The 16,647-nt window shown below is 42.1% G+C and overlaps 1 protein-coding gene and 1 long non-coding RNA gene across 6 annotated transcripts in view; one reads left to right on the forward strand and one right to left on the reverse strand.

The window, feature by feature from the left end:
- The window catches only part of LOC144091218 (ephrin type-A receptor 5-like), a 111,592-nt gene that overhangs the window by 39,777 nt on the left and 55,168 nt on the right, over positions 1-16,647 (forward strand). For all 5 annotated transcript variants that reach the window (XM_077623383.1, XM_077623381.1, XM_077623382.1 and 2 more), the window contains 2 exons: positions 12,633-12,788; positions 13,484-13,822. In XM_077623383.1, coding sequence (XP_077479509.1) covers positions 12,633-12,788; positions 13,484-13,822 — 495 coding nt within the window. The remainder of the gene's footprint in view (positions 1-12,632; positions 12,789-13,483; positions 13,823-16,647) is intronic.
- On the reverse strand, positions 8,602-9,994 carry LOC144091220 (uncharacterized). The gene is made up of 3 exons (XR_013305651.1): positions 9,945-9,994; positions 8,792-8,848; positions 8,602-8,718 (listed from the first exon to the last, which is right to left on the reverse strand). It is a non-coding gene; the product is annotated as an uncharacterized LOC144091220 (long non-coding RNA).

Here is a 16,647-nt window from a genome sequence, read left to right on the forward strand (position 1 = left end):
GCTTCTGTATATATTATACATTCCTTTTTTGCATACTTTACATACACACTTTGCATCGTCACTTTTCACCAATTATGCCAAAAAAAGAGGAGTTCTCATTTTGTATCGAATTGGGAAAGGCGTAAACAATTGAAGCGCACCAAGTTGGCAGCACAATCTTCTGCATTCCAAAGTGGTGGCGAGGTTTCGACCTCGGCGGTCATCTATAATCCTTATAAGCGCGATTTATGGATGTGTGTGTGTGCATGTATGTTAAGATTCTCTCGCTACGATTGTCCAAACCGTGCAACGTAGAGAGTTTAATTTTTTTATGATGGCCAGAAATGGCTAACGGATCCTACTCGACGAGTGATTGAATTTTTTCACCTTATCTAAGTTTGTAAACCCAATCTTTTATTTGTTAAACACCCATTTTTCAAAAGATTTTTTAATAGCGCAACAATTGTCTTTTGGTTTTAAACCAGGGGTCCCCAAACTTTTTCTTGTGAGGGCCACATAACTTTTCCCTTCTCTGATGGGGGGCCGGTGTCAGTTTGTAACAGAAAAAGTGTGACGATCGTAGGGGAGCCACACATAACCAAATAACCCTTTCCAGGTTCTTTACAGAAAAAAAGTCAGGAAACATATAATAACACTATTAATGAAATAAATAATAACTAAATAACCCTCTCTGAGTTCTTCACAGAAAAAACAGGAAATAAATAACACTATTTATGAAATAAATAATAACTAAATAACTCTCTCTGGGTTCTTCATAGAAAAAAAAGCCATGGAACATTAACTTTCTGTTGTGCCATGCACAATCTTCTCCCTTTGCTCTGAAGTTTATGCACGACACCACAACCGTCATTACAGAATCACGTCAACATTTTGCAGCACAGTGCTTGGTGGTGAATTTGGCAGTGGACTCGTAGCGGGGCGGTGAGACCCCTTTTTTCCAACTCCCGGTTCATGTGTCCCATTATTAGACCGCGAGTTTCGGCCACCATGCTAGGAGCCCCGTCAGTCGTGATGCTAGCTAGCTTTGAACAGTCCAGGTCCAACTTCTCCATGGTTTGGCACACTTTGTCAAAAACATCCTCTCCCGTTGTAGTCCCTTTGAGACTTTGGAGGGCTGCCAGATCCTCGCAAATCTCAAAGTTTGCGCTAACTCCACGAATAAAAATGAGCAGTTGCGCTGTGTCTTGCACGTCCGTGCTTTCATCCAGTGCTAATGAAAAAAAGTCAAATTATTTCGTCTTCTGCTGCAGCTGGGCATATACATTACTCCCGATTTCTTCAACGCGTCTGGTCATTGTACTCACCGACAGACTTACGGCATTAAATGCGTCTTTCTTGTCGGGACACACCTCCTCCGCGACAGTATCCATACATTTCTTAGCAAACTCTCCATCAGTGAAAGGCTTACCGCTGCTTGCTATCAATTTAGCAACCCAAAAGCTGGCCCGAACGGATGCCTGGTTCTGCTGAGATAGTAGTCCACTTTTTCGCTTTGAGAGTTTGTCTGCTCGTATTTGGCCTTGCAATCTATCGTACTTGTCTTTGTGACGGGATTCATAGTGTCGGCAAAGAATCAATTTTTCTCTCACCTAACTTTTTCGCCATTATTCCGTTCTCAAACAGGTTGCAGTTTTAATATGCTTGAATAGTCCGCGATGGTCCCAGGGCTTCGCCCTCACCTGCGATCGTCCAGATGTCTCGGTAACACTGCTCGTGCATGCAACGGTGGACGTACCCGCATGCATCAAAGGGAAACACTCTCCCCGCGCGTGTAACCAAAGAAGCAATGCGAAGCCCCGCTTCACTGGGATGATTTGTGGGCTCAGCAGGGGTGCAATGAACCAAACACAAGATTAAAACGTCCCAGTCTTCAAGGCCAAATAGGAAAAAAAATCCGATAGCGTCTCTGGTATTGTTCAGAGGGCCGGTCCAAATATGCCGGCGGGCCGCATCCCCCCCCCCCCCCCCCCCCCCCCAAAAAATTAAAAAAAAAAAAAAAAATTAAAAAAAAAAAAAAAAATCCGATAGCGTCTCTGGTATTGTTCAGAGGGCCGGTCCAAATGTGCCAGCGGGCCGGATACGGCCCGCGGGCCGTAGTTTGGTGACCCCTGCTTTAAACAATCAGGGGGACCGGCAAAGCCCGGGCCCCCCTACTTGTATAACATAATAAAGGATAAAGCAACACAATGGGCCCCTATTCACAGAGTACCCCAAACGGGGAACCAAGAAGCACCAAGGACGCTCCTTTGTCTTATCAGAAGAATGCACATCTGGAAAACCAAAATCTCCCATACCTCATATACGATGCGCAGAAGTTAATGGACTGCTGACCAATCAGAGAAAGAGAACTATGCTTTGTTTTTAACTTGTAAAATAGTGCTTACAAAGAAGAGTCTTTCTCATTCTATTAAACATCTGCTATGGTAGTAATAGACTGCCCCAGCGCGCTGTTTTTGACCCATCTGTTTGGGTAATAAATTATTTGGCTTTAGAAAGTGGCTTTTGTAATGTTTTTATACAGGAATGAGCATGCATCTAAGATGGAGAAATAAGGAGTTAACAGGTGATTTAAAATTCAGGGTTCCTACAGACGGGATCACTCCATTTACTATTGTAAATTATGACATTATCATCCAGTATTTGTGTTCACACACTGTAATACACAAATATGAATGCATACGGAGTGTCTGTACATAAACCATGATGGTACAATAATACAAAACCAAAGGAATCCCCAAAACAACACTCCCAACATGCACACTCGCACACAAGCGCACACACACACACACATGCACACTTACGCACAAACATCTAAATATCTTCATGTATTCTTTGTGTTTCTTTGGTCAGATATCAAGTTTAAATTTTGCCCTTTTCATGTGGTCAAATAATGCCACCGGATTATTTAAAAAATGCCTCCTGTAATGATGTTGTTTACTCCTACACACAATTAATTCATCTCCTCTCACTTTTCGATACTGTACATCTCTTGCATTGGATTTCATTAGATCTCTTAAGGGATGTTTGAATACCTGCCATTTTGTTGATCCTAACGACAACACACTCGGTCGGCTTATTCCATACTAAAATACATTGGATTAACATATTTAAAGAAGTGTCAGCAAGTGAAGAGGATGCATTCATAGGACACCACAATGCCCTCAATTGCCAAGGATGCTGGTCCGTGTGATGCATATTAATCGCATATTAAGCACACACATAGACACACAAATGGGGAATTAGCGTGTATTGCATATTAATTACCAATTAGCCTTCGTTCTGTGCATTGAGGGCTCTGTGGCATCAAAAAGACAGCTTGTTCAAGGGCAATATTCACCCTTGCACGCATGTGTATGCCCCTAAATGCAGCAGTGCCCTCCCCCCAACCCACACACACATACACAATGCGTGATGAATCAACACAAATCGAAGTGATCAACATGGAATGAGAATTAATACAGTGATATATTTACTGACGAATTCTTCTACATATCAAATATTCAGGTTGCGAAATGTTTTAATGTGAAAGCCTTTGTTCTATGATACGAAAAACTGTCCAAGTTGCGAAAGATCAGGCATAATCAAATATCCCTTAAAAGGTAAATATATTTCCTGTATACACGCACCAGCCCGACTCAAAAATGGCATGTTCCAGGAAAACGCCTGGTCAACAGAACCGGCCCGAAATTGGGTGGCGGCCACCGGCGGAGTATAAGAGCGACCGTCTAACCCAGGGGTCTCAAACTTGCGGCCCGCGGGCCAACTGCGGCCCTCGGGACGATAATTTGCGGCCCCCGTCGAGATCGATTTTTTTTTTTTTTAATTTTTTTTTTTTTTTTTTTTTTACCCCTTTCCCCATGATGGCGCCGTTTAAGTGGCAGCCAGTGGCAGTAGCTCTGTCCATTCATGTTTTTCTTGTTTTACAGCATGTTTTACATGAAAAATTAGAGGGAACATTGACATGCACCTGCTTGTGGCAGGTGTGATACTGGTGTGCCGATAGCGAGCAATGATGATGTCGTGACCGGATGATTCGCCTAAAGACGTTTCGCCGACGGACGTTTGACAGACGGACAGGTCGTACTAGTATTTGTTAGTTTAATGATTAAATACAAATACTAGTATTTGTATTTAATCATTAAACGCTGTTTTCAGCTGGATTTGACCGAATTTGAGAGCATTTTGAGCCGTTTGGCGAATGGACGTCTATAGACGTTTTTTTGCCTCCATCGCGATATCATCCAGTATTTGTATTTAATCATTAAATGCTGTTTTAGGATGGATTTGACCCGATTGCTGTCATTTTACGGCTCGGTTCTGCTACATCTGCCTGCCCAAGGGTGCTTACTCCCGGACTGCCATTGATGGTAGACGAACATTGATTTTTACTATAATTTGGACAACACCGGCGGCGGGCCGGATTAAAGATCCTAACGGGCCGAGGTTGAAAAACTTGTACACACACGATCCGGCGGGGCGAGCGTTCGAATCCCGTTTCGGCGAAACCTCCGTTCGGCCGAATGGACGTTCGGTGGAACGTCCATTCGGCGACCTGCCCGTCTGTCAAACGTCCGTCGGCGAAACGTCTTTAGGCGAATCATCCGAGTACCGATGATGTCGCTCACACTGGTACTCAGTGCGCTCAGGGAGGTTGTCTTTCTGCTCAGACCAACAAAAAATTAGAGGGAACTTTGGTTCGGAGCTGAATGAACCAATCACGGTGAGGTATACGGCTCTGGAGGGCGGGACATCGGCCGGGCTGTCCAGTGCCTCGCTCACTCACTCATTCATTCCTCCAATCAGCTGGGCGGAGGAGAAGCCGTGAGGCCGATCACTCCGCTCGGCGCGCACACTCCTCCGCTGCTCTCAGCATAGAACTGAATGAGGCGCTATGATCCGTGATCCAGCCTGTGTCAGTGTCTGTAGCCATCTCCGCGATTGAAACGGAGAGCGAAAGTGCACATGCGCCACAAACCTGCGCGACTGAATGTGAAAGATCAACCCGAGACTCATTCCAAGTGGAAAAACATATTACAGAGCCCCAGAGATGTCTCTTTCAAAGCCTGCCGTGAAGAGAAAGGTCGGTGATGAGCACAGACAGTTTCAAGAAAAGTGGGGAGTGCAATATTTCTTTGTTGAACACAGGGGCACCCCGACGTGTCTCATTTACACTGAAAAAGTTGCGGTGCACAAGGAATACAATTTGAAACGTAATTGTACTACGAGACATGCTGAGGAGTACGAAAAATACCAGGGAGATGAGAGAGCCAACCAGGTTGCCAGTCTTAAAACACGTCTTCTGAGGCAACAGGATCTCTTCAAGAAGGCTACCAAAGACAGTAATGCAGCAGTCAAAGCTAGCTACGCCGTTTGTGAGTTGATTGATCCTGTGCTAAGTGATCCCAAATGGCTCATGGACTTGGCTTTTCTTGTTGATATCACACATGAGCTTAATGTACTGAACAAGAAGCTACAAGGCCAGGGGCAACTTGTCAGTGCTGCCTATGACAACGTGAGAGCATTCTGCACTAAACTTGTGTTATGGAAAGCCCAGCTCTCTCAGACAAACCTTTGCCATTTCCCAGCATGCAAGGCTCTCGTGGATGCAGGCACACCATTCAGTGGTGAGAAGTATGTTGAGGCCATTTCGAAGCTACAGGAGGAATTTGATCACAGATTTGCAGACTTCAAGACACACAAAGCCACATTTCAAATTTTTGCGGACCCTTTCTCCTTTGATGTGCAAGATGCCCCTCCTGAGCTTCAAATGGAGCTCATTGACCTGCAGTGCAACTCTGCACTCAAAGCCAAGTTCAGGGAGGTGAGTGGAGAAGCAGACAAGCTTGGGCAATTTTTGAGAGAGTTGACCCCCAGTTTCCCTGAACTTTCCCGAACGTTCAAGCGGACCATGTGCCTTTTTGGGAGCACATACTTGTGTGAGAAACTCTTCTCCACCTTGAACTTCAATAAGTCCAAGTACAGGTCCAGACTTACTGATGAGCATCTTCAAGCTCTACTGAGGGTCTCCACTGCTTCCTCCCTCAAGCCAAATGTGACTATGTGAGAAGAAGCGCTGCCAGGTCTCTAGCAGCAAGGAGTAGGCAAGAGAAGCCGTGTTCAGAATATTTCATGTTCAATGTTCCATTCAAGTTCAGAAAGTTAAAGGTTAAAGAGCTGTTAATACAGACATTTGAAACGGAATAAAAATAATTCATTTTCTCTACTTAGCCAGCCAGTGTATATCTACTGTATGCTCATTAGTATTATTTGGTTTTGTATTACTGATTGATTTATTTTTTATTCATCTTTAAGTTAATTTATTTAATTCATTATTTTTTGTTAAAAAATAAAGATATTTGATAACGTTGGAATGTTTTATCAGTGCTTTTCTTGTGGAAATCCTGATGCGGCCCAGTCTCACCCAGACTCGGCCTCTAGCGGCCCCCAGGTAATTTGAGTTCGAGACCCCTGGTCTAACCCAACGCCCTGTCTTCAGGCACCTTTTAATCTTCTCCTGTTTCTTGAGTTTGCCTAACATCGTTTTGAGTTGATAAATTGTTGAATTGGGGCGGCCCGGTGGAGCAAGTGGTTAGCACATCGGCCTCACAGCTCTGGGGTCCTTGTCTTGTTCCGCCTGAAGTCCAGGATGAAGTCCTTGGTTTTTGTAGACGTTCAGCTGCATGTCGTACCACCCGCTGAGTCTATGGACGCAACAACAAACAAGCAGACACATAGAAAATCAATATATAGTAGAGATAAATAATCACTAAATAATCAATAAATAAAAAATAAATAATTAGTCCATGTGAGGTCAGCAGAGCGGAGCGGACTTGTTCGGTCTGAAGTCGAGGATGAGTTCCACGGTTCTGGAGACGTTCAGCGCCTAGTTGCACCACTCGCTGAGTCTTTGGACGCAACAACAAACAAGCAAACTCAGAAAATCAGTATATAGTGATGATAAATGAATAATAACTACATAGTAATGATAAATAAATAATCACGAAATAGTAATGGATAAATAAGTGGTCAACATAAGAAGTATAAGTAGTACTAATCAGTCTTGATTAGGTCCTAGGTGCAGAACTCGAGTTGAGTATAGCGACAGCTCTTGGGAAGAAACTGTCCTTGAGTCTGTTTGCCTTGGCAGTGATAGCTCTGTAGCGCCTTCCAGAGGGCAGCAGGTTGAAGTTGTGGAAGCCAGGATGTGTATTGTCTTTTATAATGCTCTCTCCCCTTCTAAGGTACTGAGATTCGTAGATGTTCTCCAAATTTTCCTCATAAATGTAATTTTGGAAGCTTTTCTTTCTTAATAATTTCCACTAATGGATTTTAAGTATATTATGGTGGTTCTTTGAGACAGTTTTTTTCTTTCTTTATTTATTTTTTGGCAGTTGGCTTTAAAAGTTTGATAAGCACTACTCTCGTTCATACAGATCGATGGACGGATGTTTGAAAACAGATCTGGATTGGATAGAAATCCTCACATTGATTAAATTTGATCTAGTCATTCATTTATCTAGAAATTCAAATGGGTGGTCCCTGTGCTACAACTTCACAAAAATCCATGAAAAACTACTGTGTGTCAACAAAGAAAACACATGAACCAATCGACATTGGCTCTTCTGATTTGTATAATGCAATTATCTATACGTTTTTACCATACCCAAAAGACTTGACATGAGCACTCACCTACACATGCACACCCATGGTGCTGCTGCCATGCAAGGTACTGCCAACCCATTGGGCAAAAAAATAGTGTTCTGTGTAATGCCCAAGGGCCGATTGGACAGTCGTAGACTGGAATTGAAATGTTGACCTATTGGTCTCAAGACAACTCGAGCTACCAACTGCGCCACGGCCATTAACTTTGACTAAGGTTCACATTTTAGGCTAACAATCTTTTAGAGATGGTGTGAAATCTATGCTGTATGCTAAATGTCTACTGGGTGGCAGTGGATAGAGGGGTTATGAGGTAGTGGTGGTGTAAGTGCGAGTGTGTGTGTTTGCTGTTCAGATAGCAAGATCAGAGAGAAAATTTTCAGACCTAACGTTCCATGACAAATGGCCAAGGTTCCATCAAGGTGACTCACTGCTTCCTGAGATGCACACAAATCTTCTACATCTCCTTTGGCTTCCTGTTGTCTTTTTTTCTACTCCCTTTTCCCCAATAACCCTCACCAGTTTTATCTACCCTTAATGTAGTAGTATTAATCACAGTAGTGATCTGAATAATCCACAAAAGTTCTCTAATAATGAACAGAGGAGTGATCAGGCACATAACTTTAAGAGGAAAAGTCTCCCCTGTGAATGCTCAATTATCACGTGTCTATTTGTTTCTGTCTGGAAGCAACATCAACACAAAGGAGAGGATGTTGCGGCAATAAGTAAGTGACTGGATTGCTGCGGGAACTGAAGTTGTCGATGCATTTGTGCGTGTCAACCCTCCCTTACACACCAAAAGTGTTTTTGCGTCAGAGAGATTACATCTTGCATTCTATGCTGCGATGTGTTCCCCATATGAGATGTTGTTGCATAGAACAGATGTAAGTGTAAATTCTTACTCAGGTGTTGCTGACAAATGAGTGAACTCGAGAATGAGAGGCTAGCTGCAGTGGTGTCTGTTTGAATCGTCCAATAGTGTCCATAAATAATACATTAAACAGGCGGGTCAAACCGGTCCTCAAAGGGCTGCCATGGGTGTCCAGGTTTTCATTCAAACTGAACAAGAGGATACGTTTTTCCAAGTGTAATCAGTTGACTAAAGTCAGGTGCTACTCATTTTAGATGATACCTCATTGGTTAAACTGTTGTCACTGGATCGGTTGGAACAAAGACCAGGACCAAGCCTCTGAAAAAACACCAAAAACAGGATATTGGATTGGAAGAACATTTTTAATTGTTCTAATTCGCCATCTATTAACAAAGTAAAAATTAACTAGTGGTTTAATAGTACTAAAATGTGTTTAATATTACTAAAATTAGATGGATTTCGCGGAAGGGAGAGAGAGTGACAGAGAGAGGGGGGGGGGACTTTTTGCACGGCAACGCGCTTGTGACATAACATAAACACATTTAAATGAACTTGGATTACGATGCAGACACACTCAAAAATAACTTTAATCTAACCTTACACTAAACTTAATTCTAATTTTGTTTTAAATATTGATACCTTTCTTCTCCTGAGTTGGCTCTATTTGCCCCACCTCCACCCTGACTTTCAGATGCAACCTATCGAGGCTTGTTTGCTTTTGTATTCCCTTCAAAATATTCCGAAAATGATGCACACAAATGTCCTCACAATAGGATAACGCACGACCACTTGCAACTTGCCCGGGAAGTAGTATTTCTCTCGTATTAGCGATGGGAAGAAAAAAAAAACACTGAAAGAAATGCAACGCCCAGTGCTCGTAAAGACATTACACGAGGGAGCTGCGACCAGAGACATTACACGAAGGAGTTGCGACCAGAGAGACAGTGCCCATGATATTCTTATGAGCAGCTTCTCGCCTCCGCTGTATGCTCGTATATCAAAATTTGTCTCGTATCTCAAGATAAATATTTGCTCAAAATTTTACTCGTATCTCAAATTGCTCGTATGTCGGCGCACTCATATGTCGAGGTACCACTGTACAATAGTAGCTCTACTTATGAAATGAATTGGTTCCAGAACTTATTTCGTAACTTGGGTTTTTCGTAAGGAGTATTTTATTTCTAAATTATCTAATTCGTTTCACGTTCCCCCCCCCAAAAAAATTACCAATTAAACACAAGGAGGAAGTTAACTTTAGGCAACAGACAAAGCACATGAACAAATGCACATCAACGCACATTTTACAACTTCAAATTATGAATTCAAAACAACTTAGCATTAAATAGAACTTATCTTTTTATTAACATTTTTCTGGTTTAAGATTTTTTTTACCCATTTTAACACTGCTTCTTACCGTATTTACTCGCCTATAAGCCGCCTCCTTAAAATTGCCTTTAAATTTTTGAATTTTAAAATTTCTCACGTATAAGCGCCCCCCCTGATTCCCAATTTTCACCTCCATGTTCATGGTTTTAATAGGGAGTACAAATGTGTTACTTTGAAGGGAAAATCCTTAGAAAAATCATCACGTCATCATGTTTTTACAACTTTCTTTGTTCTGTTAGCCTTGCTTCTTTCTGCTACTTCTTTTTTGGAACCATTCAGCCAAGCCTACGCTGTCATACACATGGGACTAGCTGTTACAATACGCAGCAGAAGGAGCAACACCCCAATGCCGCTGGAAATTCGGAGCTGGACAGAAGTGCCCGGAGAAGAAGCAACGCTTCTGACCAACCATTCCGTCATGCGATAAGATGGAAGAGCTGTCGGCGCTTCCTAGGCCGGAAACGGAGTCGAGGGTTTCTACTCTGCTACTGTTGATTCTTCAGCTCCAGACTACTGAGGAACTGTGCGGATAAGTTTGGAAGAGTGACTCTGCATATTCTCTACCTCGGTCACAGTCTACAGAAGTTCCCCATCTTGTGGAAGACTTCCTGTGTGTGGTTCCAGTTTTATCCAACTCTACAACGTCTTTTTCTTGAGTCTGTATCCGTTTTTGCTACCACAACCAAGATGGCGCCGCTCAAGTGACAGCCAGTAGCGGTAGCTCCGTCCACTCTTGCTCGTTTTTTGTTTTTGCTGCTTTTCTGTTTTAATGATTTGATTTAATGATTTTTAATGCATACCTGTCAACCTCCGCCGATAACTGCCCTTATAAATGATTATTGATTCCCCTTACAAACCCCAAAAAAACCTTACAAACACTGTACGACTCGTACGGTGTTTGTAAGGTTTTTCAATAATCATTTATAAGGGCAGTTATCGGCAGAGGTTGACAGGTATGTTAATGATCCCATATACTTTGCTTTGTTGTACTTTGTGCTTTTGCTTTGTACTTTGTGCTTTTGCTTTGTTGTTCTGCAGCCTTTGCGACTGTATTGTCTAACTTGTAACTATGTGTAACTATGCCTTTCCTGTATCTGCATTCTCACCCTCTTGCTATTGTCACAATGAAATTTCCCAAATACGGGATGAATAAAGTTATCCAATCCAATCCAACCCGCATCAGTTTGCAAATCAGATGATAGATCCCCCGAAGATGCAATAACTACCAGCCTCCATGCTGCACAGAGCACACTTGAGAAAAGGGGAGCTATGTCAGAATCATTTTCATCAACTACAGCTCAGCCTTTATCACCATGATACCGGTAATGGCCAACTTGGGGGCTCCCACCTCCCACCTGCTCCTGGATTAAGGACTTCTGATCACCCGACCCCACCGCACGAATCTGGATCACCACCCCTCATCCGCCCACAAGCTCAGCACTGGCTCACCCGAAGGCTGTGTGCTGCACACACACGCACCCTGAGAATATGATTGTGAAATTTGCTGACGATACAATGGTGGTGGGGATGATCACAGAGGGGAATGAGAGGGCCTAAACCTAAAGAGATGAGGTCCTTAGACTCAGCGACTGGTGTGCTCTCAACAACTTGGCGCTGAACATTTCCATAACCAGGGAACTCCTCTTGGACTTCTGACGGAACAAGGACGCTCCTGTCCCGCTGTATAGCAACAGCGAATGTCTGGAGTGAGTGGAGACTGTCAAATTCCTGGGGGTCCATATCTCTGCTGACGTCACTTGGGCAGCAAACACTCGTCAATAAGGTGCAGCAGAGGCTACCTTTCCTGAGAGTACTCAGGAAGGAGCAACTGAACATCAACCTGCACAGGCTGATTAACACAGCCCAAAAGGTCATCAACTGCCCCTAAGTCCCCCTGTCCACGATCTACAATTCCCGGTTCCTAGCAAGGGCAAAGAGCATCTTAAAAGACAATACACCTCCCGGCTTCCACCTCTTCAACCGCTACAGGACCGTATCATCCAAACAAACAGACTCAAGGACAGATACTTCCCAAGAGTCGTCGCCATACTCAGGAGGACCTAATCAAGACTTCTCTTGTACTGCACAAAAACTCTTTAGGCTGCTAACCACTTCACTTTTGTACCTACTTATTTATGTGATCGCTTATTCATGTATTGACTACTTGTCGATGTTGACTACTTATTTATGTTGTTGACTCATTATTTATTTATTGCTTCTTTATTGGTTATTTATTTATTATTCATCATTATTATTTTTCATTGATTATTTATTTGTTGGTTTGTTTGTTGTTATTTGTTGCACTTCATAGTGACGCTTTAAAACTCATTCTTGTATAAAGACAATAAACGCATTCAATTCATTTCAATATTTGGACAAAAGTAGCAGTTATTAAAAGGGTGTAGTAAATAAGAGTATTTGCAGCCCTGATTTGAAGGAGCTAACGTTACACCTCAGATTTTCTGGTAATTTGTTGCAGTGGATCTTAATTTTGGAGCAAACAGCAAACCGGTTCCTGGTGAGCTAAGGGATCTGAATACTTATAGTGGGTCAAACAAATCAACCAAGTAGTTTGGTCCAAGGCCTTTAAGTATTTTATCGTCTGTCGCTTGACTCACAGGAGGCTAGTGCAATGATTTCATGACCAGTGTGACACATCATCTCTTTTCCACACTTTAAACACACACATGGCATCCCCTACCTCTCTGTCTTTCAGCTTGCAAAGTGGGGTTTTACCGCTCGCTGCTGGAGTTTCAGCTCTGCAGTAAATGTCCACCTCACAGTGTGGCCTGGGATACAGGAGCATCTACATGCAGCTGTGAAGATGGATATCACAAAATTGACTCTGATCCTCCCAATATGGCCTGCACACGTGAGATTGAACTTATTTACTTGCACCTATTTACTACAGTTTACTTTTGATTTGGTCTGATTGAGAAGCTTGTTAAATCCTATTCACAGTTGGGAGAGTGCAATGTTTTAGGGAACTTAAATAATTTTTGTGGGCACGTTAAATGTACATAATATTTTCCAGTGTTCCTTCCATTATCTATTACCACTTGTATTATTGTTTCTTCAAAAAAAAGAAGAAGAAAAGAAACAGGCTATTGGGAGCATTAGTCCAAGTCCTCTTCGTCAGATTTGATAGGCATTGGATCATTGATGGAATCTTCAGGGTGCACCGTAAATTTCTTGCGATTTCTGAAAGTACTGAGAATACATTCTTCATCTATATTGCCTTCATTGTTGTAATCTACTTTTAGCGAACGTAGAATTTAAACAGGATCTAATCAAATGATCTTGGGCTTTGTTCACGCTGCAGGTCAAGTCTGTTTTTTGTTTGTTTTCTTTTCTTTTTTTGCCAGTGTGCTACAGATATCTGATTCTTTTCTTGCAGTGGTAACAGTCTAATTACATGTCCCCCCCTCAAATCTGTCTTGGCTCATTTGCATGTGGATAAGACTCAGATATATATCTGACTTATCTGTACTATGGACGCATATCTAAACTGGGCATTAAGTATGAATGTAGCTTGAGTAATTTCAATTTGTTTTTGCTGACTGTTAGGGCCACCGTCTATGCCGCGCAATGCCTTCTCCAATGTCAATGAGACCAGTGTCTTCCTGGAGTGGTCCGTTCCCATGGAGTTTGGTGGAAGGAAGGACATCCGCTACAATATCCTATGCAGAGAAGTCAAGCTGAATGGAAGGGGGCTGGAGGAATGTGGTCCCAACGTTCGCTTTCTGCCTCGTCAAGTCGGCTTGTCCAACACTTCGGTGATGGTGGCTGACCTGCAATCGCACACAAACTACACTTTTCTCCTGGAGGCCGTCAATGGCGTGTCAGAGCTCGACAAAGGCCGCACGAAGCAGTATGTGTCAGTTAATGTGACCACCAATCAAGCTGGTATGTATGACTTATTCTGTGGTTCCCAAAGTCTTATTGTTTATTACGTATCAACTGGGATGAGGTGAAACTCTGAATATGAATGTTTCGCAAGCACCAAATGATCATGCTATCACATTGCAACTAAACAAATCTGTCACTGTTTACATTTATTCATGCCTGACTCGCAGTGTAAATCCTTTCATTTTTACAAATTAAAGAAAAATCTACAATAATTCCCCCAAAACACCTGGATTCTAAAACTAATAAAAGCTCCATATATTACTGTTTGCTGTTAGATGGTCGCGTTGATGCAGGATGGTCGTTCAGAACAATTATGCTGATAATGTGCAAGTTTTTAAACTGGCATTGTTGCTCTATTTTGTATTTAATGCAGTTTGATTATATTATTGTTTGCAAAATCCTAATCTCTAAAATATTATTGGATACAACCTAATTAATTAATTAGACAACAGAAGTCAGTATATTTGTCATTATAGGGAGCTATATCAGGTTCTTTACAAATCTCCTTGGGAAGCCATTTTTTGTCTTTAGGAATAAATTGTGCCTTTATGGTTTATTTTAGGTGTTTGCCACACGTTATGATGCAATGATCAGAATAAACTGTCTGTACTCTGGAATCCTTCTGTTTTAAGGTGATAAAATTAAAAATATTTTAATGGATAACGTTCTAGTTCATTGACATGTTTTGCATGATTTTGTGGAATACCTATTAGGGGCGGACAGTTGTGGAAGACCGAAATGGTCATTTGGTCTGAGGGGGAAAAAAGAGACAGATGGTTGTCTGACAGTTAAGAAAACCGACAGACCTCTCCTGTCGCTGTGACTGTCAGCAGCCTGAGTGGATTAGACCAGACCGCATAGCTCACTTTGAGTTCATCGGAGTTGTAGTGGGATTAGAGTTAACCAATTTGAGATTAGGGATTATGATAGATTACATATGACAGGCGGTCTATTCTCCTTGGCAATGGGTGCAAATATGATGGATGAATTATAGTTGTTCATTGACTTCCATGGCAAGTCCATGTGTGAAATCTTGTTTCATGGCCTACAAACCGATTGGACCTTGCTCTTGATTTCAGGCTTTCTCTGTTGTCGTGCTTTCAGAAATAATTACTGACATTTCCGGACTATACAGTGCACATGACTTTAAATTGCACTGCCTAAATTTCACAAAATTTAAGAAGAAAAAAAAGTACACCGCACTTAACTACAGAGAGATGTTGCACAGAAATATATATCTATATATGTATCAACTGTATCTTTGGGGTAAAAATGTTCAATGTTTTTAAACATTGCTGATAGTTATGTAAATGTTAAAAATGCATTCAAAAAAAGAACAGGCCCATTATTTATCTGTATTTTGCAAGCAGTGGGTTCTTGATTTTATTCCTAGTCAGTCTAATGCGATACTCGGTCGTTTGGTCGCCGGTCTTTTGGTCGCCCGGAAGGTTATTGATAATTACCATTTAAATCGTTGCTCAAATTCCCTAAATACAAACTGCGAATTATTATTTAGTCATACTTAATGCCCTATTAATTATTAGGCTAAAGAAAACCTCCAAATTTCCCGTACTTTTATTGTGTTTTGTTGGAGAACTTGTTAAGACCCTGACTGACGTCCCTTCCTAAGGGGACAACTCATGTACATACAAACTCTTATACACTCACACGTCCGCTCAGTGAAACTGCTCAGGGCCATTGTTGGCTTTTATTTATTTTATTGTTTTACCTTGTTTTGTCGCCGGTCTTTTGGTCGCGCGTTGTTTGGGTCCTTTGACCAAAAGACCGCGACCAAAAGACCGCGACCAAAACTCCGGCGACCAAAACTCCGGCGACCAAAACTCCAGCGACCAAAAGACGGCGACCAAAAGACGGCGACCAAAAGACGGCGACCAAAAGACCGGCGACCAAACGACCGCACACGGTCTAATGCAGGGGTGGGCAAATCATTCCACAAAGGGTTGTAGTGGGTGTAGGTTTTCATTCCAACCCATTAGAGGAAACCGTTCCACCAATCTGGTTTGTAAGATATACAATCAGTGGATTGCAGTCAGGTGGTTCTTGTTTCAGCAGAAATCTAATTGGTTAAAGTATCTGTGTTGGATCGGTTGGAACAAAAACCTGCACCCACAGCGGCCCTCGAGGACCGGATAGCCCACCCCTGGTCTAATGTATCACCATGAATGAGTACCTTGAAGTAAATTTCGAGGCACTTCGGAGATATTTTTTTCAGTGTGGTGGTATTTGCAATAGAAAAGAAAAGATGCATTTGTTGATGTCCCAATGTTTATGGGCGTTATTTTATTAGTATGTCCCTCCAAGGGACACAAAAAAATAATTACTCATGGCAGTTAAATACATTGCACAAGCCATCTTTATCCACAGACACAGTTGTGTTAAACGGATTGATTTAGGCTGACAATTTTATTTACCAGAGCTTCAAAGCAGTTCTCCCCTTTACCAGAGGTTGCCTTACATACAAGAGCCATCAGTTCAGATGGGCTTTTCTCCTCCGTAGCAAATGTTTCCTCCACGGGGTTAACAGCCTTGTTTTTTTATATTTTTGCTGCACTTCAAGCAATTTGAAGGCCATTTTATTCATAGCTGCAGTTCTAACAAGACCGCCTTGTTTGTAATCACTCTACGACAGTGATCAACACTGCTAGTACAGTGGGGAAAATAAGTATTTAGTCAACCACCAATTGTGCAAGTTATCCTACTTAAAAAAGATTAGAGAGGCCTGTAATTGTCATCATGGGTAAACCTCAACCATGAGAGACAGAATGTGGAGAAAAAAAACCTGAAAATCAAGTTTGATTTTT

This window comes from Stigmatopora argus, chromosome 16 (assembly GCF_051989625.1).
Source record: "Stigmatopora argus isolate UIUO_Sarg chromosome 16, RoL_Sarg_1.0, whole genome shotgun sequence".
NCBI classification, from domain to species: Eukaryota; Metazoa; Chordata; class Actinopteri; order Syngnathiformes; family Syngnathidae; genus Stigmatopora; species Stigmatopora argus.